General features: G+C 48.1%; 1 protein-coding gene across 5 annotated transcripts in view; it reads left to right on the forward strand.

Annotated features, from left to right (window-relative positions):
• Positions 1–24,082, forward strand: part of RGL3 (ral guanine nucleotide dissociation stimulator like 3) — a 36,876-nt gene extending 12,794 nt beyond the window's left edge. For 3 of the 5 annotated variants that reach the window (XM_081844999.1, XM_081845001.1, XM_081845003.1), the window contains exons 5-17: positions 1,545–1,678; positions 5,447–5,662; positions 6,906–7,009; positions 8,686–8,770; positions 10,263–10,331; positions 12,253–12,330; positions 13,528–13,560; positions 13,752–13,873; positions 15,100–15,189; positions 17,054–17,198; positions 20,573–20,722; positions 22,144–22,258; positions 22,889–24,082. In XM_081844999.1, the coding sequence (XP_081701125.1) occupies positions 1,545–1,678; positions 5,447–5,662; positions 6,906–7,009; positions 8,686–8,770; positions 10,263–10,331; positions 12,253–12,330; positions 13,528–13,560; positions 13,752–13,873; positions 15,100–15,189; positions 17,054–17,198; positions 20,573–20,722; positions 22,144–22,258; positions 22,889–23,463 (1,916 nt within the window). In that variant the 3' untranslated portion in view covers positions 23,464–24,082. The remainder of the gene's footprint in view (positions 1–1,544; positions 1,679–5,446; positions 5,663–6,905; positions 7,010–8,685; positions 8,771–10,262; positions 10,332–12,252; positions 12,331–13,527; positions 13,561–13,751; positions 13,874–15,099; positions 15,190–17,053; positions 17,199–20,572; positions 20,723–22,143; positions 22,259–22,888) is intronic. The other 2 variants (XM_081845002.1, XM_081845000.1) reach the window with 2 other exon arrangements.
• Positions 24,083–25,249: the final 1,167 nt, after the last annotated feature.

Genomic DNA, 25,249 nt, shown 5'->3' on the forward strand with positions numbered 1-25,249 from the left:
AGCTAAATTAGCCCTGGGCTGCCTCTCACTGCATCTTTCCACCCTGCAACACTCACTTGGTCCAATTCAGCATCAGGACCACCATCTGCAGTTATCTGAAAATCTAAATTCTGTGATGGGGGAAAAGAAAAGAAACCAAATAGCATCGAGACCTTTAATGTGCTGTCACAAAACTGACTTTTCTAAGGGGATCGTCTGCTCTCTCTCTCTTTTTCTCTCCAGAAATCCAGTTTAGATTATTAAATACAGTGGTACCTCAGGTTACATACGCTCCAGGTTACATACGCTTCAGGTTACAGACTCCACTAACCCAGAATAGTGCTTCAGATTAAGAACTTTGCTTCAGGATGAGAACAGAAATTGTGCTCTGGCGGCATGGCGGTGGCAGGAGGCCCCATTAGCTAAAGTGGTGCTTCAGGTTAAGAACAGTTTCAGGTTAAGAACGGACCTCCGGAATGAATTAAGTACTTAACCCGAGGTACCACTGTAGAAAGCAAACAGACTTGGTCAACCAGATTCCACCATGAGCTCTCAAATCAAAGGTGTTGTAGGAACCAACCCAATCTTATCACATGTATCATTCCAGTTGGGTAAAGGCTGGTCTGTGTAGACCAAGAGCAATCGGTGGGCGCACAGGTGACCTTTAACCTTTCTAACCTTTAAACTTACTTAGCTCAAGCTCTTCCTCTGGTGAAAATAGTGCCATTATCCACATGGTGCAAAATGAGGTAGTATCATTTTGAACGGTATACTTCACACTGCAGGTAGGAAGGGTGTTGTCCTATATTTGAATGCTTCCTCACATAAAAAGCTCCCTGTATATAGCAAACGAGAATTGTGTCTCTGATGTGCTAGTGTATCACATGCAGAGAGGTTATTTTTACATTGGGGAACATTAAAAAATACGGATTTAGAAGGCGATTGGGCCGGCTCCGGCTCCTGGGCCTTAGTTTGCCTACCCATGCCTAAGAGAGACGCTCCAAAGATTGTCAGTTTCCTTACGATAGTTTGCCCCATTGGGTTTTATATCTTCTGAGCAACAGAAGATGTTTTGTTGTGTTTTCAATATTTTGTTATTGCTGTTGTTGTCAGAATTTTCTGCATGTACTGGGTCATGCCTCCCCTTGATCATGTGCTATTTATGGTATAGACTTTTTGGGGAGGGGAGGGATGTTTTGTAAGCCGCATCAGATTTTGCTGCAGGTTTTGAGATCTGCCAGTGATGCACTTTCTGGTACGGATTTGATTGTAGAAGCAAGTCAAGCAGTCTCCTGGCAAGGGGACGATCTCTTTAGGGGCACCAAGGGGCACCTAAGGCTCTCTTGCAATTCTGGGACTCAGCCCTCAGAGGATGCAAAACTAGCACATGACCTGTGAGTTGTCCCTGAATTCTGCATAACCTTTTAGGAGATCCTGGGGGAATGCACATTTCTTGGACCAGTGAAAGGTCCTCCATGCACACAAGTGTGTGGCCCTCTTCTTCCTTCGTCAGGGTTGGGCTTGCGCACATTCACTCAGGTGGCCCTTGTCTCACTGCCCGACAGGAGGGGAACCCACAGAGATGGGGCTGCCACAGGTGATCGGAGAAGCAGCTGGGACAGGTGACTGCGAGGAGACACCATCCCTTCTGTCCTTCTCGGTGGATGAAGTAGCTGAACAGCTGACCCTGATGGATGCAGTGAGTAAGAGGGGTCAGGGACGGCAAAATGCTTTGGGAAGTAGAAAACAGCATTAATGGGGGGGGGGAGTGGTGTGGCTCTCGGGCTCTTAAATGTTATTTCCAGCCAGGGTGGATTTGATTTAAATCAAATCAATTTAAATCACTAGTCATTGAGAGTTGATTTAAATCATTTTTTATGGAAAGACTCATTCTTGCTGGTACAGTCATATCTCGTTACGTCTGCTTCATGTTACGTTCTTTCAAGTTACGTCCCGTGGTGACCTGGAAGTACCGGAAAGAGTTACTTCCAGGTTTTGCCGCATGCGCAGAAGCGCAAAATGATGTCTCGCGCATGCGCAGAAGCAGCGAATCGCAACCCGTGCGTGCACAGACGTACCGCTGCGGGTTGCGCTCTTTTCATGTTGCAAATGGACCTCCGGAACAGATCCCATTCGCAACCAGAGGTACCACTGTATAATCTTAATATTTACAATCAGATGAAGTTTTCATTTTTTGAATAATAAATTTTCAGAATAGTTTTCACAGTTATATCAAAAATTACTGACTTGGTTGTACTATTAGAAATACATAGACAGATGCTTTTGAAATTATTATGAGGTTTAATAAGTTAACTCTTTATATTTGGACAACTTTTCTGCTGTATTTTATTGGAAGGAGAAATATAATCATTTCCTTAATAACAATTCGAACAATTTATTTAACTAAAACAATAACATTATAGCATAAGTATCCATGTTTGTTAACTGATGTGGTTAAACATTTTTTTAAAAAAAACTTAGACTGAGTTTTAGCATGCATGAAAAACTTAAAACAAATTCTTATTTCCTGATGAATAGCCTTTGGACTATAATGTAACTTAAACAGAAAACTATCTTTAGAAAGATTTTTCGTCCAGAAGCATTTTATTTTAAGAATCCAATTTAAATCAAAAGAATCCAATTTTTTTAAAAAATCCAATTTAAATTTTAAAAATCTGATTTTTTAATATATTTTCCAGATATAGGAGTTGAAAGGTAATGAGAGGTGGGTGATAGAAGCCAGGAGTCTGTGACTTAGATCTAGACTTAGTTCTGCCAAGAACAAACCCATTGCAATCAATGGGATTTCAGTCACAACTAAGTATGTCTATGTCTGGATTCCACACTCTGCCCTTTCCAAAGCCATACCATTTGTGATTGGACTCTGGTGAAAGGAAACAGGGACTGGGTCAGCCTTTATGGTTCAATGTTGTGCAAAAATATATCATCCAAGCAACTACAAAAGAGAAAGCAGTATGGACAAGCAAACAAATACACCACAGAAATAAATCACAGAAGTCTCCCCCCCCCCCAGTATTTTTCTTTATAATAATAATAATAAGTTATTATTTATACCCTGCCCATCTGGCCTGGTTTCCCCAGACACTCTGGGTGGCTCCCAACGGAATATTAAAAATACAATAAAATATCAAACATTAAAAACTTCTGTATACAGGGCCTACAGGTGTCTTCTAAAAGTTGTATAATTCATACAAGGGAAGGCATTCCACAGGCAGGTGCCACTACCGAGAAGGCCCTCTGCCTGGTTCCCTGTAACCTCACTTCTCGCAGTGAGGGAACCGCTAGAAGGTCCTCGGAGCTGGACCTCAGTGTCCGGGCTGAACAATGAGGGTGGAGACGATCCTTCAGGTATACTGGGCCGAGGCTGTTTAGGGCTTTAAAGGTCAACACCAACACTTCAGTCAATCGTGCATTAGCAGAAGCAACATCAACTCGTAAATCAACATCTGGATGCTGTTCTGATATAACCAGCGTTTCTTCCCACAAAGGGTTTAATCATCGAGCTGTACAGTAGAGTCTAGACAATATCTGTCTCTCTGCGCATTTCTCCCATAGAAAGAGGCTATGCAGCCTTCTATTTGCTAGCCTTCCTAACAGTGCCAGTATATTACTTCCTTGCATATTGTGACGTGGGTGGTGCTGTGGTCTAAACCACTGATCCTCTTGGGCTTGCTAATCAGAAGGTTGACGGTTTGAATCCCCATGATGGGGTGAGCTCCCGTTGCTCTGTCCCAGCTCCTGCCAATGTAGCAGTTCGAAAGCACACCAGTGCAAGTAGACAAATAGGTACCACTGTGGCGGGAAGGTAAACGGCATTTCCCTGCGCTCTGGTTTCCGTCAGAGTGTCCTGTTCTGCCAGAAGTGTTTTAGTCATGCTGGCCACATGACCGGAAAGCTGACTGTGGACAAACGCTGGCTCCCTCAGCCTGAAAGTGAGATGAGCACCGCAACCCCATAGTCGCCTTTGACTGGACTTAACCATCCAGGGGTCCTTTACCTTTTACCCTGTATATTGTTTATAGTTCAATGGTAGAGAGTTGACTTTGAATCTTGGAGATCTGATCCAAGATCCAAAGCCAGTGTGGTGTAGTGGTTAAGAGTGGTAGTCTCGTAATCTGGGGAACCGGGTTCGCGTCCCCGCTCCTCCACATGCAGCTGCTGGGTGACCTTGGGCCAGTCACACTTCTCTGAAGTCTCTCAGCCCCACTCACCTCGCAGAGTGTTTGTTGTGGGGGAGGAAGGGAAAGGAGATTGTTAGCCGCTTTTAGACTCCTGAAGGGGAGTGAAAGGCGGGATATCAAATCCAAACTCCTCCTCTTCTTCTTCTTCTTCTTCTTCTTCTTCTTCTTCTTCTTCTTCCTCCTCCTCCTCCTCCTCCTCCTCCTCCTCCTCTTCTTCTTCTTCTTCTTCTTCTTCTTCTTCTTCTTCTTCTCCTCCTCCTCCTCCTCCTCCTCCTCTTCTTCTTCTTCTTCTTCTTCCTCCTCCTCCTCCTCCTCCTCCTCCTCCTCTTCTTCTTCTTCTTCTTCCTCCTCCTCCTCCTCCTCCTCCTCTTCTTCTTCTTCTTCCTCCTCCTCCTCCTCCTCCTCCTCCTCCTCCTCCTCCTCCTCTTCTTCTTCTTCTTCTTCTTCCTCCTCCTCCTCCTCCTCCTCCTCCTCCTCCTCCTCTTCTTCTTCTTCTTCTTCCTCCTCCTCCTCTTCTCCTCCTCCTCCTCCTCCTCCTCCTCTTCTTCTTCTTCTTCTTCTTCTTCTTCTTCTTCTTCTTCTTCTTCTTCCTCCTCCTCCTCCTCCTCCTCCTCCTCCTCCTCCTCTTCTTCTTCTTCTTCTTCCTCCTCCTCCTCCTCCTCCTCCTCCTCCTCTTCTCCTCCTCCTCCTCCTCTTCTTCTTCTTCCTCCTCCTCCTCCTCCTCTTCCTCCTCTTCTCCTCCTCCTCTTCTTCTTCTTCTTCTTCTTCTTCTTCCTCCTCCTCCTCCTCCTCCTCCTCCTCCTCCTCCTCTCCTCCTCCTCCTCCTCTTCTTCTTCTTCTTCCTCCTCCTCCTCCTCCTCTTCCTCCTCTTCTCCTCCTCCTCCTCCTCCTCCTCTTCTTCTTCTTCTTCTTCTTCTTCTTCTTCTTCTTCTTCTTCCTCCTCCTCCTCCTCCTCCTCCTCCTCCTCCTCTTCTTCTTCTTCTTCTTCCTCCTCCTCCTCCTCCTCCTCCTCCTCCTCCTCTTCTCCTCCTCCTCCTCCTCTTCTTCTTCTTCCTCCTCCTCCTCCTCCTCCTCTTCCTCCTCTCCTCCTCCTCCTCCTCTTCTTCTTCTTCTTCTTCTTCTTCTTCTTCCTCCTCCTCCTCCTCCTCCTCCTCCTCCTCCTCCTCCTCCTCCTCCTCCTCTTCTTCTTCTTCTTCTTCTTCTTCTTCTGCAGTGGCATTGGGGTGGTCTTCTCTCTCATCCTCCCTCTCATTCTCCTTCCCCAGGAACTCTTCCGAGCAGTGCTGCCCTTCCACTGCCTGGGCTGCGTGTGGTCGCAACGAGACAAGAAGGAGAATCAGCACATGGCTCCCAGTGTCCGAGCCACTGTGGCCCAGTTCAATGCAGTCACTAGCTGTGTCATTGCATCTCTACTGGGAGACCTGACTCTGCGCTTTCCCCAGCGGGCGCACCTGCTAGAGAAATGGATCGACATTGCCCAGGTAAAAGCTTCTGTGTCCAGTGAGCTAGCTGGCCTTAGTATTCCTTGTTTCCTTAGCCCTGCCACTACAGTGGTACCTTGGTTCTCAAACTTAATCCGTTCCAGAAGTCTGTTCCAAAACCAAAGTTTTCCAAAACTAAAGCACTTACTTTCCCACAGAAAGTAATGCAAAATGGATCAATCCATTCCAGACTTTCAAAAACAACCCCTAACACAGCAATTTAACATGAATTTTACTATCTAATGAGACCATTGATCCATAAAATGAAAGCAGTAAACAATGTACTGCAGTCACACAATCAACCAACCAATCAATCAATCAATCAATCAGTAGTTGAACTGGGTTCCACACAGTCTCAAAAAGAAAAACAAAGAGCCGCAAAAACTAAAACGCAAAATAAATAGCAAAAACAGACAGACCTCAGCGTAACACTCAAAACAGAAGTGTGGCACTCAAAATGAAGCACGTTCAGCTTCCGAAAAGAGTTCCCAAACTGGAACACTTATTTCCTGGTTTACAGTGTTTGGGTTCCAAGTTGTTTGAGTACCAAGGCGTTTGAGATTCAAGGTACCACTGTACTCCTGTCAGCACACAAACCAACATATGGGATTGTACCTCCAGCCAGCTCCACAATTTGTGAATATTACAAAAATGGGCCTACATAATAGCTGCACAAGCCAAAGGCACAGACCCCTTCAACTTTTCATTGCAAAAGTAACAGACACACTGACAATGTAAACTTATGATGATATATCAAAATATAGCCAAAACAAGTGGCATTAAAGTGAGGAACAGTAATGGATTTGAAGAATGTTTAATTATCATCTGCCTTCTAACTGATCTGTCAGTTTAATTGAATGTAAATACATGTGTACCTTATGAAAACCTCAGTACTGTGGGGGTTGAGGGTTGAGATCCTGACAAGTGCAAGATTACTTGAGTTTCTTTTACTAAATAAAAGCTGCCAGCTATTGTTAGAAGATAAGGTCTTCTTTCTTCTGCATTGTGGTAATAGCTTGCACAATGGCTGTGTTTTCTCTTGAGTCACAGTCCACACGTCAAAAATGGTTTGATTATCAACCAAACGAATCAAAAGCTTGCAGCTGTACTCAAAATGCAGGAACTGCTGTTCAGTTCAAACTCCAATCAATCCAATCGCTGGTGTTAAATCCTACCCCTTTCTTACTGAAATATTTGTCATTTCCCCTCTCCCAATTCCCCAAATGGTACGCCTGCCCTCCAGCGATGTCGGGCCCTCCGGAATTTCTCCTCGCTGCATGCCATCCTCTCTGCCCTACAGTCTAACTCCATCTACCGACTGAAGCGGACGTGGGCTGCTGTACACAGGTGAGGTTTTTGGTGGCACCATTTTTCCCTAGAAGAAAAGCCCTGGTTAAAAGTGTGGCACTTTTTCCCCCTTTAACCATCTTTGTAAGAATGGATTCCAAATATCATTGAATTTGTCCATGGCAAATCTGCATTCATATACAGGTTGTTCATATGTTGCGAGTTTCTGTAAGTCTTCAATCATAGAAGGGAGCTGCATTTTTATTTTTCCAATTCATCGGTATCAGTCTTTTTGCTGTGGTCAGGGCACGGAGAGTCCACTCGCATTGTCCTTTTGTGGGGTTCCATGTGCTGAGTGTATAATTCAAGAGGATATTTTGCTCTGTAAATGTAAGGTTGTTCCGTACAGTTCTGTTGATGGTTTCAGTTACCTTCTGCCCAAAATCTTTCAATATAGGACAATGAAAAAACATGTTTTAGAGAAGTATTATCCCAGTTGCATCACCAACAGTTAGATGCCTTAGATAGCCCTTTTTAAAAACAAACATAATGGGGTCCACTACATTATAAATATTTTTGTTGTTGTATGAGCCTCAATTTAAGGTCCAGAGGCACCTTTGCTATAGCAGTTAAAACAGTTTCCCACTGTGTCGCACTTATTGTAAGCACCTTTCCCCCCCCCCTAAAAGAAAAGTATTGAAAAAGGGTAAGGGTAAAGGCTGGGTAAAGTATGCCATAGTAGACTCTTGCTTCTCTTTGGAGAGAAACCACAGGGCTCTGGCAGGTTCAAGGATCGTCCCCAACCAGGACTGGGGAAGAGTTTTGCCTGCGACCTCAGAGAGCTCCTGACAGTCTTTTTCTTTTCAAACAAGATTTTTATGAAAGCTTTTGCATAATACAGCAGGATAAAAGAAATTACAGTGGTACCTTGGTTTGCATACGTCTTGGTTTGCTTACATTTTGGATTACAAACACGTCAAACCCGGATGTGTGTGTCCTGGTTTGCAACCTATTTTTGGATTACGAACAAAATTCTTTGGAGGCCCCACTGGCGAAAGCGCGCCTTGGGTTACAACCTGTTTTGGTTTACAAACAGACCTCTGGAACGGATTATGGTTGTAAACCAAGGTACCAGTGTAATCTAAATAAAAACCCAAACAGAGAGAGATGAGCTCCTGCCAGTCTCAGTTGGTGGTTTCAGTTGATACAAGCCCATCCATGGAGAATTAAGCAGAATGAAATGGCCGCCTAAGGCAGGCTGTTTTTCTTGACTCCTACAGATTTTCCCCTCTCTCGGAGGACAGAGCTTTTTGTGCCACGCAGCCTGCCCTGTGCTAGTCTGTAGGGGCAGATTTGGGGCAGCGTGACTGGTTCCCCCACTCTGACCCCCAAGCTGGGGGGGGGGGGACGCCGCAAGGCATCACAACTACGACGTAGTGCACACACAAAACAGGAGACAAGAGGCGGGGGTGTCAAATTTTAACCTTGCACAGGGCGCCGCTGAAATTTGAAAGACCTCCTAGCCTGCTGCCCTCTTTCCACCACGAAGGATACTCTCTTGCAGCTACTGCTAAAAAAAGATTCAGCTTCCAGTCCAGTCAGTCTTCTGGAGGTGTGTTTGTGCCACTGTCTTTGCCCTTCGCCTCAGCCTGCAAAACAGCTCGGACTGGCTGTGGCCTCTTGCACTGAGCCCTGTGCCAGGGAGCTGCAAAAACTGAGCCTGACTTCTCTCCCAGGGACACCAGGGGCTCCTTCCGAAAGCTCTCGCAGATCTTCTCCGAAGACAACAATTACCTGAAGTGCCGAGAAATCTTGCTGCAGGTAGCAGAACTGCATCGTTTGAGAGGAAGAGGAGAGCAATGTTGTGTGTGTGTCTGTGTGTGTCTGTGTGTCTTTTTATGCAGGATAATGTGCCCAGAAGGATGTACAGTGGACGCTCGGGTTGTGAACATGGTCCATGCAGGAAGCACATTCGCAACCCGCAGCACTGCGTCTGTGCACGGACGCACGGGTTGCGATTTGGTGCTTCTGCGCATGCGTGGCCGCCGAAACCTGGAAGTAACCTGTTCCGGTACTTCCGGGTTTTGGTGGGTCCATAACCCGAAAATATGCAACCTGAAGCGTCTGTAACCCGAGGTATAGCTGTAATGTATTGTCAGTGTTGTCAGGATGAGGAGAGGGTTCAATAGCATAGGAGCCAACTCCTTGGGGCCAAGGTCCCCCTCCCCCCAAAAAATATTTGTGATTTCTCTGAGGTGGGGTGAGGACTTGAGCAGGGGCATAGCAAAGGGGATGTGGTGGGTGCGGTCCACCCCGGGTGTCCCCACTGAGGGGGTGACAAAATGGTGGGCGGCACTCACTGCAGGGCCTGTAGCATGCCCGAGCTACGTGTCTCTCCTGGGAGTGACACACTGGCTTGAGCGCCCACAGGCTCCCTGCTTCCCCAAACAGTCCGCCTATTGCCTCCCTCTCAGCTGTAGGGCAGCTGAGTGGAAGGAGGCAGCCAGACTCCTCGGAGGCCCTGCGGTGCCCCTATGGGCGGCTGGCCCCTCCCCCAGGTGCAGGGCACGCCAGCGGCGTAGCGTGGGTTGTCAGCACCCGGGGCAAGGCAAGTAATTTGCGCCCCTAACCCCTAACCTGCCGCCGCTGCCAGCTTCCTCTTGCTGCTGCCTGGGCTGGTCGGGTGTGGTTCTCTCCCACGCTGAGCGCTGCGCTGGGCAGCCGCTGCACTGTCCCTCCCCCAGATAGTCCCTCCCTCGCTCTCTCTCCGCTCCGCACCGCAACGCACGCCTGGCACCCTTCCCCTCCACAGTGGGCAGCAACCCGGCAGCTCGGATCGGATTCGCACAGCCAGCACTGCAGTGAGAGAGAGTGAGTGAGCCAGGTAGGGGCAGAGAGCTGCGAGTGCGAGCACCCCCCCCCAAATGTTGCGCCCGGTGCGGCTGGCACCCCCTGCACCCCCCACGCTACGCCACTGGGGCACACGCGCCCCCCCAGGCGCCCGATCGGCTTGCTCCGCCACTGGACTTGAGGATAGTTGCCATGTTGTGTTAAGTGTTACCCAGGGGCATTAAGCCACCATGTTTGGAGCAGGGAAAGAGTTATTCTCTGTTCAGTGTGAGCTACAATTGGCCTGGGTGCAACCTCTTTTGGTTCAGGGGCTGCAGCAATGAGAGGCACCTGCTGAAATGTCCCGAAGCCTTTGAGTTCTTAGATTAGCACCTGCTGGGAGGGTCAGTTCTGTACAGTTCGATCAAGGTACATCGGACATCAGCTGAGTTTATCCTGCAGCCTGTCTCTGTGTCTCTCGCAGGAAGGAGGTATACAGGGCTCCCGTGATGGATGGAACAGCTCACAACCCCCAGCTGGGGCATCTCCAAAGGTGAAGCATCAGACCAGGGTAGTGGTGAGAGCCATACTGCCCCCCCCCCCGCACCAGCCAGCTGTCCATCCACTCTGAGGGAAATATGTGGGAATGTTCAGGGTGGCAGGAGAGGATATATTGTTTATTGATATCCTTCCTAACTTGTGCTGACAAGTTCCTTTATGTTGCAGAATTACATTCCCCCCTTTTTATATGCACAGCAGATAGCTGGTTGCAGGCTCGTGTGAGCCTCTCACTATTGCACAATTTAATCTGTCTCAGATTGAATTGTACGTTCCTGGCAAGTCCCCTTGAATCCCTCTTTAAAGAATAAAGACCCCACAATCTTATTCAAAGTCAATAAAAGAAGTTTACTCACATCAGTTCACAGTTGGCTTCCTGAAGGCAGACTTAGTTACAAATATGTACATGTGGATCTACCCCATGTGGGGGAATAATCCCAGTGCTTCTGCTAGGTGAGAGCTAGCAGAGCAGTCCTAGCTAGAAGCTGGTCAAACGAAGAAGGAAGTAAAAAAGGGGGGGTGTGCTGCATGACTTGTCCTTTTGTTACCTGGACAGGTTAGGTCACGCCCACCTTCTATCACATGCAAAAGGAAGGATGCTCCAGCCAGGAGGAACAGGAAGTTTCGACTGGCTGGACCAAACATTCCCTCGCATGTCTTCTCTAGCATTACAAGGAATGTTGTACTTGACTGCCTCTCATGGATCACCTCCCACAAAATATACATAAAGGGAAGGGAAGAAATACATGTTTAATGTACCTCCCTCACACTTTAGATCCTGAAAACCAGACTCTCACCAAAGAATTACTTCCACCAGAGTGTCCACACTCTCCCTCTTGTGTGAAAATACTACTTAAGATTAGTCAAAGGTATGGTTTCGAATTGGATCAGGAACTGCCTGTTGAGATTCCTGCATCGCAGGACGGTGGTGCTCAGGATCCTTTCCAAATCTACAATTCCTTGATTTTACAGTTCTGTGAAAGTCTGCACATGATATGTCATCAAATATGACTTTGAAGAAGTGTGATAGAAGAGAAAGGGAAACTTTTTACTTGAGAGAATCACCTTCTCTCATATATGCCACTTGACTGCTTTGACCTGTAGAACTGGCCATGCTGCGAGTGGCACATAATATTCATTATGCACCCGCAAGAAATCCGTCTTTCAGCATGGCGACACCTGCCCTTTGGAATTCCCTTTTCTCTTAGAAAACTAGAGTTGGAAGGGCCCCTGAGGATCATCTATAGTCCAACTCTCTGCTATGCAGCTGTCCCAGATGGGGATCAAACCTGCAACCTTGGCATTATTAGCACCACACTCTAACAAACTGAGCTATATCGTAATTCTGTATCCTGTACCATCTTTGTGTTTTGTTTCAGAGTGAGTGGGGATAACCCTAAAATTAGTACCTAAAAAAGACCCCCCAAAAAGAACGTGGTGCTCTTTTGATTGATTTTTTTTTTTTTAGCAAGAGTAGTTGTCAGCTAAAGGTTTTGCTACTGCTCCTAACATTCTCTCCTCTCCACAATTACAAATATTTGAGATTTTTACATTATAGCTGATAATGCATACATCTGCCAATTTAGCAGTCTTGTTTCAGCTTTGTTTTCATGCATGCACACACACGCACACACACACAGAGAGAGAGAGAGAGAGAGAGAGAGAGAGAGAAAGAGAGAGAGATTTGCACACATCCGCCTCTTTTGAAATCCCCCTGGAGTGAACTTGCTAGTAAGAAGGGAAACCCGACAAACAGTGAAAACCACAGCATCCTTTTCCTTCATTCTGGACACCATTGGCATATGGGCCATATCTTGCTAAGGAAGTGTCACCAAATGTTTTAATTTCCCAAGGGAGGGTGGTGCACTGGGCAATCAAAGGGCTGAGTGCGTTAGTCCCATTGTGCTTTGTTGCAGGCTCCCACCATCCCATATCTGGGCACCTTTTTAACTGACCTGATAATGCTGGACACAGCACTACCAGATTTTGTGGAGGTGAGCATCTTGGGGAAGAAGTGGTGGCACGAGAACATCCCTTGCCCTGTTCAGGGCGGCTGAGCATACTCTGGCAAATGACTTCCTGTTGATCCCTGGCCATTTGGGTTGGGCAGCTGTTTCAGATCAACCCTTCAGGGTGGTTCGGGGGTCACGTAACCACTGGCGGAGGAAGGGGGTGCGGTGGGGGTGGCTCACCCCAGGTGTCATCCCTGGCGGGGGGGGTGACATTGCTGCGCCGCCCCCCTGAGATGCTCACCACACACCCCTGCGGCACCCCCCTTGGACGCTTGCCCTGCCCCTGCGGGCAGCTAGCTCCGCCCTGCAGGTGGCTAGCTCCACCCCACTTGTCTAGCCCCGCCCCCAGGTGCACAGCTCTGCCTCTGCACATAACTCAGTTTGTTCAGTGAATGAAGCCTTTGTCTCCTCCTTTGGGGTTTCCAGTACTTTTTTCTGGGGGTACTTAAGGGTAGGGGAGTACTGGCACTCCCCCCCCCCATTAAAAGTGTGACGCTTACTGTAACAACTTCATGGTGAATACCAGCACTTTTTTTTCTATAAACAAAAAAGCACTCAGGCTTTTCAAATGCTGGCAGCCACATGGGGCAGAGGTTTTCAACCTTTTTGAGTCCACGGCTCCCTTGACCAACTCCATTCTTTCTGCGGCACCCCTGCCCAGGAGCCCAGTTATGCCACCCCTTGCCTGTAGAGCTGGCAGCCTATCACTCTTTTTCAAACACCCTCCCTTGTGGAGGGTTCCCTCATCCTCCTCTCCTCTCTCCTTGGGAGTCCTCAGGGCAGCTGCTGCTGCCGCCGCCCCTGGTCTCTGAGCTGTACCCCCTGCCCCAAAGAGAGGAGTCTCTTCACACTGCCCCATAGAGGCTTGGGAAACACCTCCTGGGCAGCCTCAGAGGCACCATTCACCTGCACTGCTTGTAGCCGGGGCTGCTGCAACAAACAGCTGTGCAAACCTTTGGGAGGCAGAGACACAAAAGGGCATCAAAGGAGGGAGGGAAGGAAAGAAAGAAAGAGGGACAGAGGTCAGTGTTGCCAGCGGCACCTCTGACCATCATTCAAGGCATCCCAGGGCACCCCTGTTTGAAAACCACTGATGTAGGGTGGTTCAAACAACGCTGCAGCATGGTTTGTGTCTCCTGGTGTTGCTCACAATCCCTGTCTTATTTTTCAATCCCACAGAGCAACCTCATTAACTTTGAGAAGAGGCGCAAGGTAAATCCAAGGTGGAAAAGCTGGAGGGGGGGTTGGGAGGGATTCTGCATCTCTTAGCTCAGTGCCCAGAGCTGGGAATGGAGGGGAATGATAGGATGTGGAACTGGGAGGAAGAGTACTGCCTTTCAAACCACAGGAATGCAAAATGTGGTTCCACCGCCCACCTCACTGCTATGTCTTTTCCCTCCCAGGAAGCAGTGATCCTCTCCTGGATCTGCCAGCTGCAGGATTCATGTCAAGAGTACCATCTTTGCCCAAACCCATCCTTCCGTCTTGCCTTTCACCAGCACCAGCAGCTCTCTGAGGAGCAGAGGTGGGGAAAGGTGTTGGATTCTCTGCCAAGGAAGAGAATGGTTGATAGTGGGTGGCAGCCAACTAAATAAATGCACGAGTGGAATGACTACTGCTTGTGCAATAGGACTTTCTCTCTTTCCCTCTTGCTGATCTGCTCTGGAGGATTGAGTCCCTTTGCACAAGCGTAAGTTGTTCCAGTTGTGCAAAGTGCTACTTACTCCTGCAGTGAATACAACCTAGGAGCTCAGGGTGATGTACATGGCTCTCCCCTATCTCGTTTAATACTCACAGCAACCCTGTGAGGTAGGTTAGGCAGAGACGCAGTGACTGGTGAGCTTCATAGCCAAGTGGGGATTTGAACCCTTGTCTCCCACATCCTAGTCAGACACACTAACCACTGCACCACACTGGCTCCTGGTATCTCCAAAACGCCATGGGGACAGAGTGGGATAGGGAATGTCACCTATCTCCTATAGCAAAGCTGTTTTCCCACTGAGATAGCAACTCTTCACTTATCAGATACCTAAAAATGCACAGGGAATGTGCACCCATCCTCCCTTCCCTAGGCGCCCAAGCTCAAGAGCAAGAACAATCTCCCATCTAAATCCATTGCCCCAAAGTTCACACAGTGGGCTACACAGCTTATTATTCATTTATTATTATTCATTTATTTATGCCCTGCCTTTTTCCCTGATGGGACTCAAGGCAGCTTACAGATAAAAATAAGAACCACTAAGAACAAAGAAAAACACACACACACAAACACATACCCCACATACTAATAATTACAATTATAAACAGCATGGCAACAGTCCTTTCCTTAAAAGTACTCAGCTCCCAACAACCTGTTGGAACACAAAGGTCTTCACCACCTGACAGGAGGACGACAAGGAGGGAGCCAGTCTGGCTTCTCCAGGGAGGGAGTTGTCTGGAGGCAGCCACCACCGAGAAGGCCCTCTCCCATGTCCCCACCAAGTGTGCCTGAGAGGGTGGCAGGACCAAGAGAAGCTAAAAGGATGAGATTTTTCCTGGCCTTCCTGCAGTCCCACCCCCAAACCAGGCTGCATAACTGTGAGGGTGGCACAAGGCAGATGCCAAGGGAAAAAGCCAAGCAGGTCCTTTTTGAGAAATTGCAGGGCAGCAGGATGTCAGAAGCGACAGTTGAACAGAGACACACCAACAGAGAAGAGTGGGAGGCCATGCCTGGGTGGATATAGCCATTCTTCTGCTCTCCTCCCTCTGCAGCTACCGAATTTCCCGTGTGATTGAGCCACCAGCCGACTCCTGTCCCAACTCGCCGAAGCTGCATCGCAGCCTGACCAAGCGCTTCAGTTCGTAAGTCAGCCTTCGGGTTCCGTGAGGGGGGCACACTTCCTGCGCCTGCTCCTTGGGGACGGCCCATCCCATTTCACCACCCGAGGCAAGATGGGAAGGTGCTCCCTCCTGCCAAAACCTCGCTTGCCAGGGTCACATGGGATTCTGCTGCCCGAGGCAGGTGCTTCAGTCTACCTCATGGGTGGGCCGGCCCCGCTGCTCCTTCCCTGCTCCTTTCTCCTTCCTGCCCCCTGCTCCTACCCTGCCATGCTTGGGACAAACTTCCCTTCTGTCCGTTGACCTTCGGCCTCCTGGAGAACCCCGTTCTGTGTTGTTGTTTTTTGAGGCAGAGCAAGTGAAGCTGGAGAGATTGGGCATTGCCTCCCACTAGGCCTCGCCTGCCTCCGAAAAATCGCATGTCCTGACAAGATTACACTTTTGCAGTTGGGCCGCCCTTGGGTTAAAAACCAGCCTGGCAGCCTTCTTGGCTGAGGTTCCTCATTCCTGATGTAGAAGAATGGCTGCTTTACCTAAGGGAAGGGATCACTCACCTCCCTCCCCAAAGTAGCTATGTTTTTCTGACAAGGTTATTGCATCTTGAACAGCTGTCAGGCAAACAAATCTTTTCCTGGCCTACAGGTACACTACTGCATACCCTCCAAGTGTCCTGATTTTCCAGGGACAGTCCCATAATTATGAAAGCCATCCTGACTTATATGATTTGATCGTAGATTTTCTTTTTTAAAATCTTCCAAAGAATAAAATAAAATAGGGATGAAGGGGTTTTCTCAGGGCAGCAGATGGTGCATGTCCTGTTGGTGTGGTGTTGATAGCATTTGCCCTTCTTCTCGTAGGAAATGCTTTGGGGGGGGGAGGAGATGACTAAAAATGGGGGGTCGAGAACGGTCTGTTGCGGGCAGTGAGAACTGTCCCTATTTTCATCTGAGGAATGGAGGGGTATGTTGTTGGAGAAAGCACCGCTTGCTAAATTCCCCTTCACTGCGTAAGACCTAGGAGTCCCAAGTAAAAGAAATAAAAGTTGGCAACCTGACTTTTCCCAAGAGTTTGGAGCACTCAAGTTGAGAGGCAGTGCAATGGCCGAGGCCACACCGTGAGTGTATGGCAATGGATGGATCTGCTGGTCCATGCAAGCCCAAGATTTATATTATTATTGTGTTCAGTGTCATGTGTATTGGTGATGAAAGAGATTTGTTCTGTAGAAGACATAAATGGTTCCTTCCTTCCATATTTATCCGTACAACAATCTTGCAAGGCAAACTATGCTTGGGTTGTCAGGAGTTCGGCCTACACTCGAGTAGGACCCTGGCAGAGACACATGCCCGACTAGCATGTTCCCACCCTCCTGGTCGATCGTTCGGGAGCTTCATAAGCTTTCTTCTCCCTGAACATCACAGTGACCGATGCCATCAGATATCGGCACACTTAGGGATCCGCAGAGTCTTCGCAGTTCGCATCACAGACCTCAGCAACTCAGCATTTGGGCTAATCTACTTTATTTACATAGAAACACACACGGAGCACTGCAACATGGCTCCCTCTCTCTCTAGCATCAGACAGCAAAGAGAAAAAGAACAAAGGACAATAGTCCCACTTCACGGGACACAGAAACACAAATATCCTGTCTCCGTCACTTCCCACTTTGTGGAGTCAAAACGTATACCGCCATGTGATAGACAACAATCTTATGACTGCAATCATGGAGCGGGAATTTTAACATGGGTATGCTGACTGGCCCAAGGTCACCAAATGAATATCATGGTGCAGTAGGGATATGACCCTGAAGCTCTTGTCTGATACACAACTAACCACTACCCGACAGTGATGCTCCCACACCTGAGTCACTGTCTCTGCTCTTCCTTTGCAGACTTCTCCTGGGCTCAGAAGCCTCTGCTGCTTCTCCAAGCCCTGAGAAGCCCAGAATCTCACCGCTGGGCTCCTGCAGCAGCCTTTCCTCTGAAGATGCATCCAGCACCCCTTGTTCACCAACTCGGGGACTCCCCACTAGCAAGGTAGCTTATTTTTCTTTGTAAAACCATTTCTGTCCCGATCTCTTGGTCCCTGAAACAACTCACAATCTTAGAAGATCTTGTTATGTGACCGAGACAGCTAACAAGGGCATAACATAAAATGCAGAAGTCTGTATGTTGCTATAAAACAGAAGGAGAGAAAATAATCAACACAAACCAAATGCCTGTCAAAATAAACCACCTGGGACAGAGCATCTCAAAAGGGGGCAGCAGAGTCTCTTTGGGGAGGGGCCTCCACAGCCTGGGTGCCCACACCCAAAAGGCCTGCACTTTCTTCACTGCCAGTTGCACCTGTGATGGTGGTGGAATATGGAGCAGAGCAAGGGGCAAGCAGAAGAAGACAAATTCTCTTGGGGATTCGTAATGCAGTTGCCACAGAGAGTGCAAAGAGACGGCATCGCTGAAGGAGCGTCTCCACCCCCATAGTTCTGCCCGGACGCTGAGGTCCAGTGCCGAGAGCCTTCTGGCGGTTCGGTTCCCTCGCTGCGAGAAGCCAAGTTACAGGGAACCAGGCAGAGGGCCTTCTCGGTTGTGGCACCCGCCCTGTGGAAAGCCCTCCCACCAGATGTCAAAGAGAAAAACAACTATCAGACTTTTAGAAGACACCTGAAGGCAGCCCTGTTTATGGAAGCTTTTGATGTTTAACAGACCATTTTTGTACAGTGGTGCCCCGCAAGACGAATGCCTCGCGAGACGAAAAACCCGCTAGACGAAAGGGTTTTCCATTTTGGAGGCGCTTCGCAAGACGAATTTCCCTATGGGCTTGCTTCGCAAGACGAAAACATCTTGCGAATCTTGCGATTTTTCCCTGCTTTCCCCCCTTTTTCTAAGCCGCTAAGCCGCTAATAGCCTTTTAGCCGCTAAGCCGCTAATAGCGCTAATCCGCTAAGCCGCTAATGGCCGTGCTTTGCAAGACGAAAAAACCGCTAGACGAAGAGACTCGCGGAACAGATTCTTTTCGTCTTGCGAGGCACCACTGTATTTTAATATTTTGTTGGAAGCTGCCCAGAGTGGCTGGGGGGGTGGCCAGATGGGCGGGGTATAAATAATAATAATAATAATAATAATAATAATAATAATAATAATAATAATAATAATAATTGTTGTTGTTGTTGTTGTTGTTGTTGTAGGCTGATTTCATTTCTAGCCAAAAATGAGCCCACATTTGAAAGGAATAGATATTAAAAGCTACACATGTGAAAGGAATAGATATTAAAAGCTATCATTATAATACAAGAATGGTGTACAGTGGTACCTCGTGTTATGGATGGGATCCATTCCGGAGGCCCGTCCGTAATGTGAAAAGCCCGCACCTTGAAGCACCGTGTCTGTGCAGACGTGCAGTGCGATTTGGCGCTTCTGCACAGCAAGCAGCAAAACCTGGAAGTAGCCCATTCCAGTACTTCCGGGTTGCCGTGGGATGCAAAACGAAAACACGCAACCTGAAGCGGACACAACGTGAGGTATGACTGTAATAATTTACCAGTCATTTTTTTATACCTGTGGCAGAAAAAAAATGTTATGATTGACCAATAAATACAAGATTTAGGGAAGTCTCCGTCCCACTCTCCCACCCACCCCACTTCAGCAATATAAAATGTTGGGATGCATTCCTGGTGCAAGTTCATGCCATCCAACTTTTGAGAACCAAAACTAGGATTTGCATCTTCTGGGATGTGCTCCCAGGCAAGTCATGTGACCCATGCCTCACTCTCACCCAGATAAAGTGTTGTGGGGTGTTTTTTTGGGGGGGGGGGAGTGAGAGCGCAGCACCCAAAATGGCCTCTGTGCTCTCATGCAAAAGATGGGATGTCCAGGGCACTTGGTAGGTATTCAAGCTTTAATCAAATGCCCTTGATGGAGCCACTGATTAGTACAGTACTTCACTTCCAAGACTGGTTCTGGGGTGTTTAGATTCTAAACAGACATAGAGAGATTCTCATCTCTGACAGCTGGGAAGAGCAGATCTCTAGATATATGTATTTTGTAAATAAATACCTTTTCAATGTGTCAGCGGGAGGGGGGGAGGGGAGGATATTGGTACGTTTTGCGTGTTCATTTTGTATGTTTATACTGTGAACCGCCCTATGGATCTTAGGATGAAGGGCAATATACAATTTTAATAGATGATAGATATAGATAAATAGATGATAGATAGGTGATAGATAGATAGATAGATGATAGATAGATAGATAGATGATAGATAGATAGATAGATAGATAGATAGATAGATAGATAGATAGATGATAGATAGATGATAGATAGATAGGGAACCCAGAAGACAGCACACCTCCCATGACATCCTGTTTCCTCCACACACTACTGCCTCTGTTCCCCTCAGTAGGGTCCCCTATCACCCCCACTCATCTCCTCCTCCTCTGGGGAATATTTATTTTAATTTTTATTTTTTCGGGATTTTTACATACATTATATTACAGTGGTGCCTCGCAAGACGAAATTAATTCGTTCCGCGAGTCTCTTCGTGTTGCGGTTTTTTCGTCTTGCGAAGCAAGCCCATTAGCGGATTAGTGCTATTAGCGGCTTTTAGCGGCTTAGCGGCTTAGTGTCTAAGCTGCTATTAGCGGCTTAGCAGCCTCAGAAAAAGGGGGGGAAGGGGGGGGAACTTGCAAGAACTCGCAAGACGTTTTCGTCTTGCGAAGCAAGCCCATAGGAAATTCGTCTTGCGAAGCACCTCAAAAACGGAAAACTCTTTCGTCTAGCGAGTTTTTCGTCTTGCGAGGCATTCGTCTTGCGGGGCACCACTGTATCGCCTTCAAATTTTTTAATTTCCCGTACAATTTTTCCTTCCCCTCCCTTCCCACCCCCCCATATCCATTGGAAGGGTTCAAACAATTATCCACAGGTATAGCGTCTTTAGGTTCCACCGAATGTCTTTTGTTCCAATAGTTTCTGTCCATTGAAGATAGGGGTAGCAGGAATCATTCTATGGGCTGTGCCTTGGAATGTTCTGAGGTCTGCTTCTATTCTTGAGTCTTCCCCTCTTGTTTATTGGAGCTTATTTTGATATTGTTGGATAGGCTGGCCTTGAAGACCAGTCATGCTTTCACCTTGGGTCACCACAAGTTGTTCAACTACAACTCCCATCATCCCTAGCCCCAGAGCTAGAGGTCAGGGTTGATGGGAGCTGTCACCCAACGACATCTGGTAACCCACCAAGAGCCAGCTTTCATTTAGCACCGATGCACATATCAGCAAGTGAAGTGTCAGAAACTTCTGAGCAAGATGTTTTGATGGTGTTGGTGGCCAGAGAGGTAATGGGAATGTGGGGCGGAATGGGAGTCACAACTCATGGATTCATCTCCTGGTCCCCTTTTTGGTTGTCTTCTCCTGACCAGAATCTGTCTGTACCGCAGCTAAGGCCCTGCCTTCCGCTGGAGCAGCCCCCACCATCTCCCATCTCCAAGCAACGAGGGACAGAGTCGCGCATCATCCGCGTCAGCATGGATGATGTGCATGGCAACGGCAACCTGTATCGCAGCATTGTGGTGAGTTGACAAGGGAGGGACACAAGCTGCCAGGAACATCTGGACATGACTGGATGGTGTGCATCATGTCTGCGTGTGGGGGTGAGGATTTCCGGGCAGGGGAGGAGCGCATAGAGGCCCTGCACAGTGAGGGCAACAGCCCTGGTTCAGCAGCATGGGCAAAGTCCCAGAGGAGCAGGTAGCGACACAAGGGCAGGGCAGGGCAAGGGTCAGATCCACCAACTGAGGCAAACAGTGTCATAGTCCTGTGCTGCCAGCCATGGCAGAGCTCAGTGGAGGGAGAAACAAGCCAAGCAATTGAGTCTCGGTGGGAGAGTACTTGCCTGGAGGCAGAGTCCAAGGTTTAATAATAATAATAATAATAATAATAATAATAATAATAATAATAATTTATTTATACCCCACCCATCTGGCTGGATTTTCTCAGCCACTCTGGGTGGCTTCCAACAAAATATTAAAATCCAATAGTCTGTCAAACATTAAAAGCTTCCCTAAACAGGGCTGCCTTCAGATGTCTTCTAAAAGTCTGGTAGTTGTTTTTCTCTTTGACATCTGGTGGGAGAGCGTTCCACAGGGCAGGTGCCACTACCGAGAAGTTCAGTCTAGTCCTAAGGTCGAGAGTGAAGTGTAGGTGGGTTCCCATGAGGCAAGACGCAGTGATAACAGCAAGAACCTTTATGGATCTACATAACTGGGAAACAGGGGCAAAGCAACTGCTTATATACATTCCTGAAAGCCTGAGCCACTCCCACTCCCAAAGTGATTGGCTGTCTAAACTTCCAAGCTGCGAATCACAACTTTGCCTTCTGCTCCTTCAGGCTGCTGCTCAGCAGGTGAAGCCAACTCCTGGCCCATGACAAATGGCTTCATCCCACCTCATGCAGGTTAGAGCCCAACAAACGCCAAGAAAGCCACACGTACCCCCCACCCCTGGTTTAGTCTGACACTTTTTTGATTCGGCTAGCATTAGGTAAGGTAAGTAAGGTAAAGGGACCCCTGACCATTAGGTTCAGTTGTGGCCAACTCTGGGGTTGCGGTGCTCATCTCGCTTTATTGGCCAAGGGAGCTTCCGGGTCATGTCACCAGCATGACTAAGCCGCTTCAGGCAAACCAGAGCAGCGCACGGAAATGCCGTTTACCTTCCCACCGGGTATTTATCTACTTGCACATTGATGTGCTTTCAAACTGCTAGGTTGGTAGGAGCAGGGACTGAGCAACGGGAGCTCACTCCGTCACAGGGATTCGAACCGCCGACCTTCTGATCGGCAAGCCCTAGGCTCTGTGGTTGAAGGCGTTTTCACTACTTTTGTTAATATTCTCTCCTGCCCCTCTCTGGACACCTTCTGTGTTGTGTTGCCACATTGCTGGGCCACCCCTGTGCCCTCTTCTGTGGCTCATTAGCAGATGACTTTCCCCCACAGATCACCAGCCAGGATAAGACCACGGCTGTAGTTCAGCGTGCATTGCAGAAGCACAACTTGGAAGGGCACTCGCTGCACAACTACCGGCTCCTGCAGTTGTTGGGAGATGGTCAAGGTGAGGAGAGGGATAATAATAAAAATAATATTATAATAATTTATTATTTATACCCTGCCCATCTGGCTGGGCTTCCCCAGCCACTCTGGGCGGCTTCCCAAAAAATATTAAATTACTGTAATACATCAAACATTAAAAGCTTCCCTAAACAGGGCTGCCTTCAGGTGTCTTCTAAAAGTCTGGTAGTTGTTGTTCTCTTTGACATCTGATGGGAGGGCGTTCCACAGGGAGACGCCACTACCAAGAAGGCCTTCTGCCTGGTTCCCTGTAACTTGGCTTCTCGCAGTGAGGGAACCGCCAGAAGGCCCTTGGCGCTGGATCTCAGTGTCTGGGCTGAACGATGGGGGTGGAGACGCACCTTCAGGTATACTGGACCGAGGCCGTTTAGGGCTTTAAAGGTCAACACCGGCACTTTAAATTGTGCTCGGAAACGTACTGGGAGCCAATGTAGGTCTTTCAAGACCGGTGTTACGTGGTCTTGGCGGCCGCCCCCAGTCACCAGTCTAGCTGCCGCATTCTGGATTAGTTGTAGTTTCCGGGTCACAGGACCCGGATGGAGAGAAAAACACTCATGTTCTCGTTCTCTCTCTCTCTCTCTCTCTCTCTCTCTCTCTCTCTCTCTCCTTCAAGAGCTACTGATCCCCGACAGCGCCAATGCCTTCTACGCTATGAACCCCGCTGGCCCCCACGACTTCCTCCTCTGCCCCAAGGAAGGAACCCCCAACTCCATTGGGACCATGCAGCCTGGTAGCAAAACCACACTCCACGGCACCCCCACGCACAAGGACCGTGGCACCGGAGCTTCATCGTCTTGCAGTTCTCCACACCTAGGCCCTCCTGGCCTGTCCCCACATGGCTCACCATCCCCACAGCTCTGGCTAGCTTCGTCTCTCCTGGCACCCCCATTTCCATCTCCTTCGTCCAGGCAGCCGCCAAGTGACCCCCCAAGCTCTCCTCCATCCCCCCTGCCACTTTCTCGCCACTCACCCTTCGGTCCAGCTCCATCCCATGTTGTTCTGCCCTCCTCCTCGCAGAAGCCAAAGACTCCTTCTTCTTCATGCCAGTCGCCCCTTTGCTATTCCTCAGGGTCATCCCTTGGGTCAGGGTCCCTCAGTCACTGTGACGTCCCTCGCCTTTCAGCTTCCCAAACTCTAGAAGCTCTGAGCAGTCCTGACCTAGAACTGGGCCCTCAGGGCCATAGCTAATCTCCGAATAGAGACGCCCCTCCTACATGAGACTACATGCAAATGGCCAGGAAAACTGAGTGCCCCACGAGGGAGCCATGATGTTAATGGATTGGTCACTGTGAGGTTCTGTAGCTGTGCCCTCCCCAGCCTCCCCTCAGTAATCCTAGAATCGTAGAGCCAAGAGAGATGGGCTTACAGGACATGCAGTACAAAACACAACTGATGCAAGCCAGGTAAGCAAAAACCTGCCAGCGGAGATCAGACGTGCCACAGGTTGCCAGTGTCCTGGTGTTTTGTATCGTCCCCCCCCCCCTTTCTTGATTTATGACATTTGCCACCAGTGACTTTATTTTATTTAATAAAATTTTTATTTGATTTTTGTTAAGTATAAACATGTAACAGAAAACAATTCCGAATCCAAATATCGAGATTACTCTGAATCTCCTGACTTTGCCCCATCCCTTATATGGGTCCTAGTAATCATATTTACAAATCAGTACTTAACCAAATTTTTCATCCTTCTATATTATCCATACTTTCCATTACTTTACAAGTATGGTTAAAATCCTGCTAATGTTTTAACCTGCTTACAGTGGTCTCGTAAATAAATTATGAACTTTTCCCATTGTTTCTTAAAGTTCTTGTCTTCTTGATTTCTGAGCTTCCCAGTTAATTTCGCCATTTTGGCATAGTCCATCAACTTGGTTTGCCATTCTTCTCTCGTCGGGGTTATCCCTTCCATCTCTGGGCTAGTAGCATCCTTGTGGCTGTTGTCACATATATAAACCCCACGGCCTTTGATTCCCAGTTCAACCACCAAGCAAGGTTGATTTGATTCCCCCTCTTGTTCCTGATGTAGATCTTCATTCACCTCTTTGTTCCCAGTATAAATCTCAAAACAACAACAACAACAAAAAACAACCCACTTATTCCTGATATAAATTTTCCCTCCCCCTTCTTCCTTGGCAGGGAGGGGGAGGGGGAAAACATTCTGTGGCTTGTCTCAGGTGCCAAAATGTCTTGGGCCAGCCCTGAGTGAGACAAGCCATATTTTGCAGAGGAATGCAACACCTCACTCCCTCCAGAATTAAACACTGTAGTCAAGAGCAGAGGTGGGTGGGTGGCAGGGAGGCCTAGTGGTAGCTCCTGTCTGACAGTGAGCTTGTAGCTGGAAGTATGTGTTGGACTTCCAGACCTGTATTAGAAGCAGAAGAAGGAGGAGGAGGAGGAAGAGGAGTAGCAGTTTGGATTTTACATCCCGCTTTATCACTACCCTAAGGAGTCTCAAAGTGGCTAACATTCTCCTTTCCCTTCCTCCCCCACAACAAACACTCTGTGAGGTGAGTGAGGCTGAGAGACTTCAGAGAAGTGTGACTGGCCCAAGGTCACCCAGCAGCTGCATGTGGAGGAGCGGGAAATCAAACCCAGTTCACCAGATTACAAGTCCACCGCTCTTAACCACTACACCACACTAACAGCTGACTTTGCATGAGACTCACCCTTCAATAAAATAATTTGCTGAAATGCACGCTTTCAGGATTTCGCCAACTCTATCTGTTCTGCAGAAGCTGTGCACTTTGCCCTGGCAGAGAGAACTAATAATAATAATAATAATAATAATAATAATAATTTTGTTTGTACCCTGCCCTCATCGGCTGGAGGAACCAGGAACTAGAAGAGTAACACAAAAGGAGGTGGTACGAAAGCAAAACCTGACCGAGAACTCTCCTCTTTTAGGTTAGGGAACCAGACCTAGAATGGCTGCTCTTGCTTTCTGCACATTGATAGCAGCCATCAATCAAAT

The sequence above is a fragment of the Podarcis erhardii genome, assembly GCF_964252035.2.
Source record: "Podarcis erhardii genome assembly, chromosome: 17".
In the NCBI taxonomy this organism is placed as follows: Eukaryota; Metazoa; Chordata; class Lepidosauria; order Squamata; family Lacertidae; genus Podarcis; species Podarcis erhardii.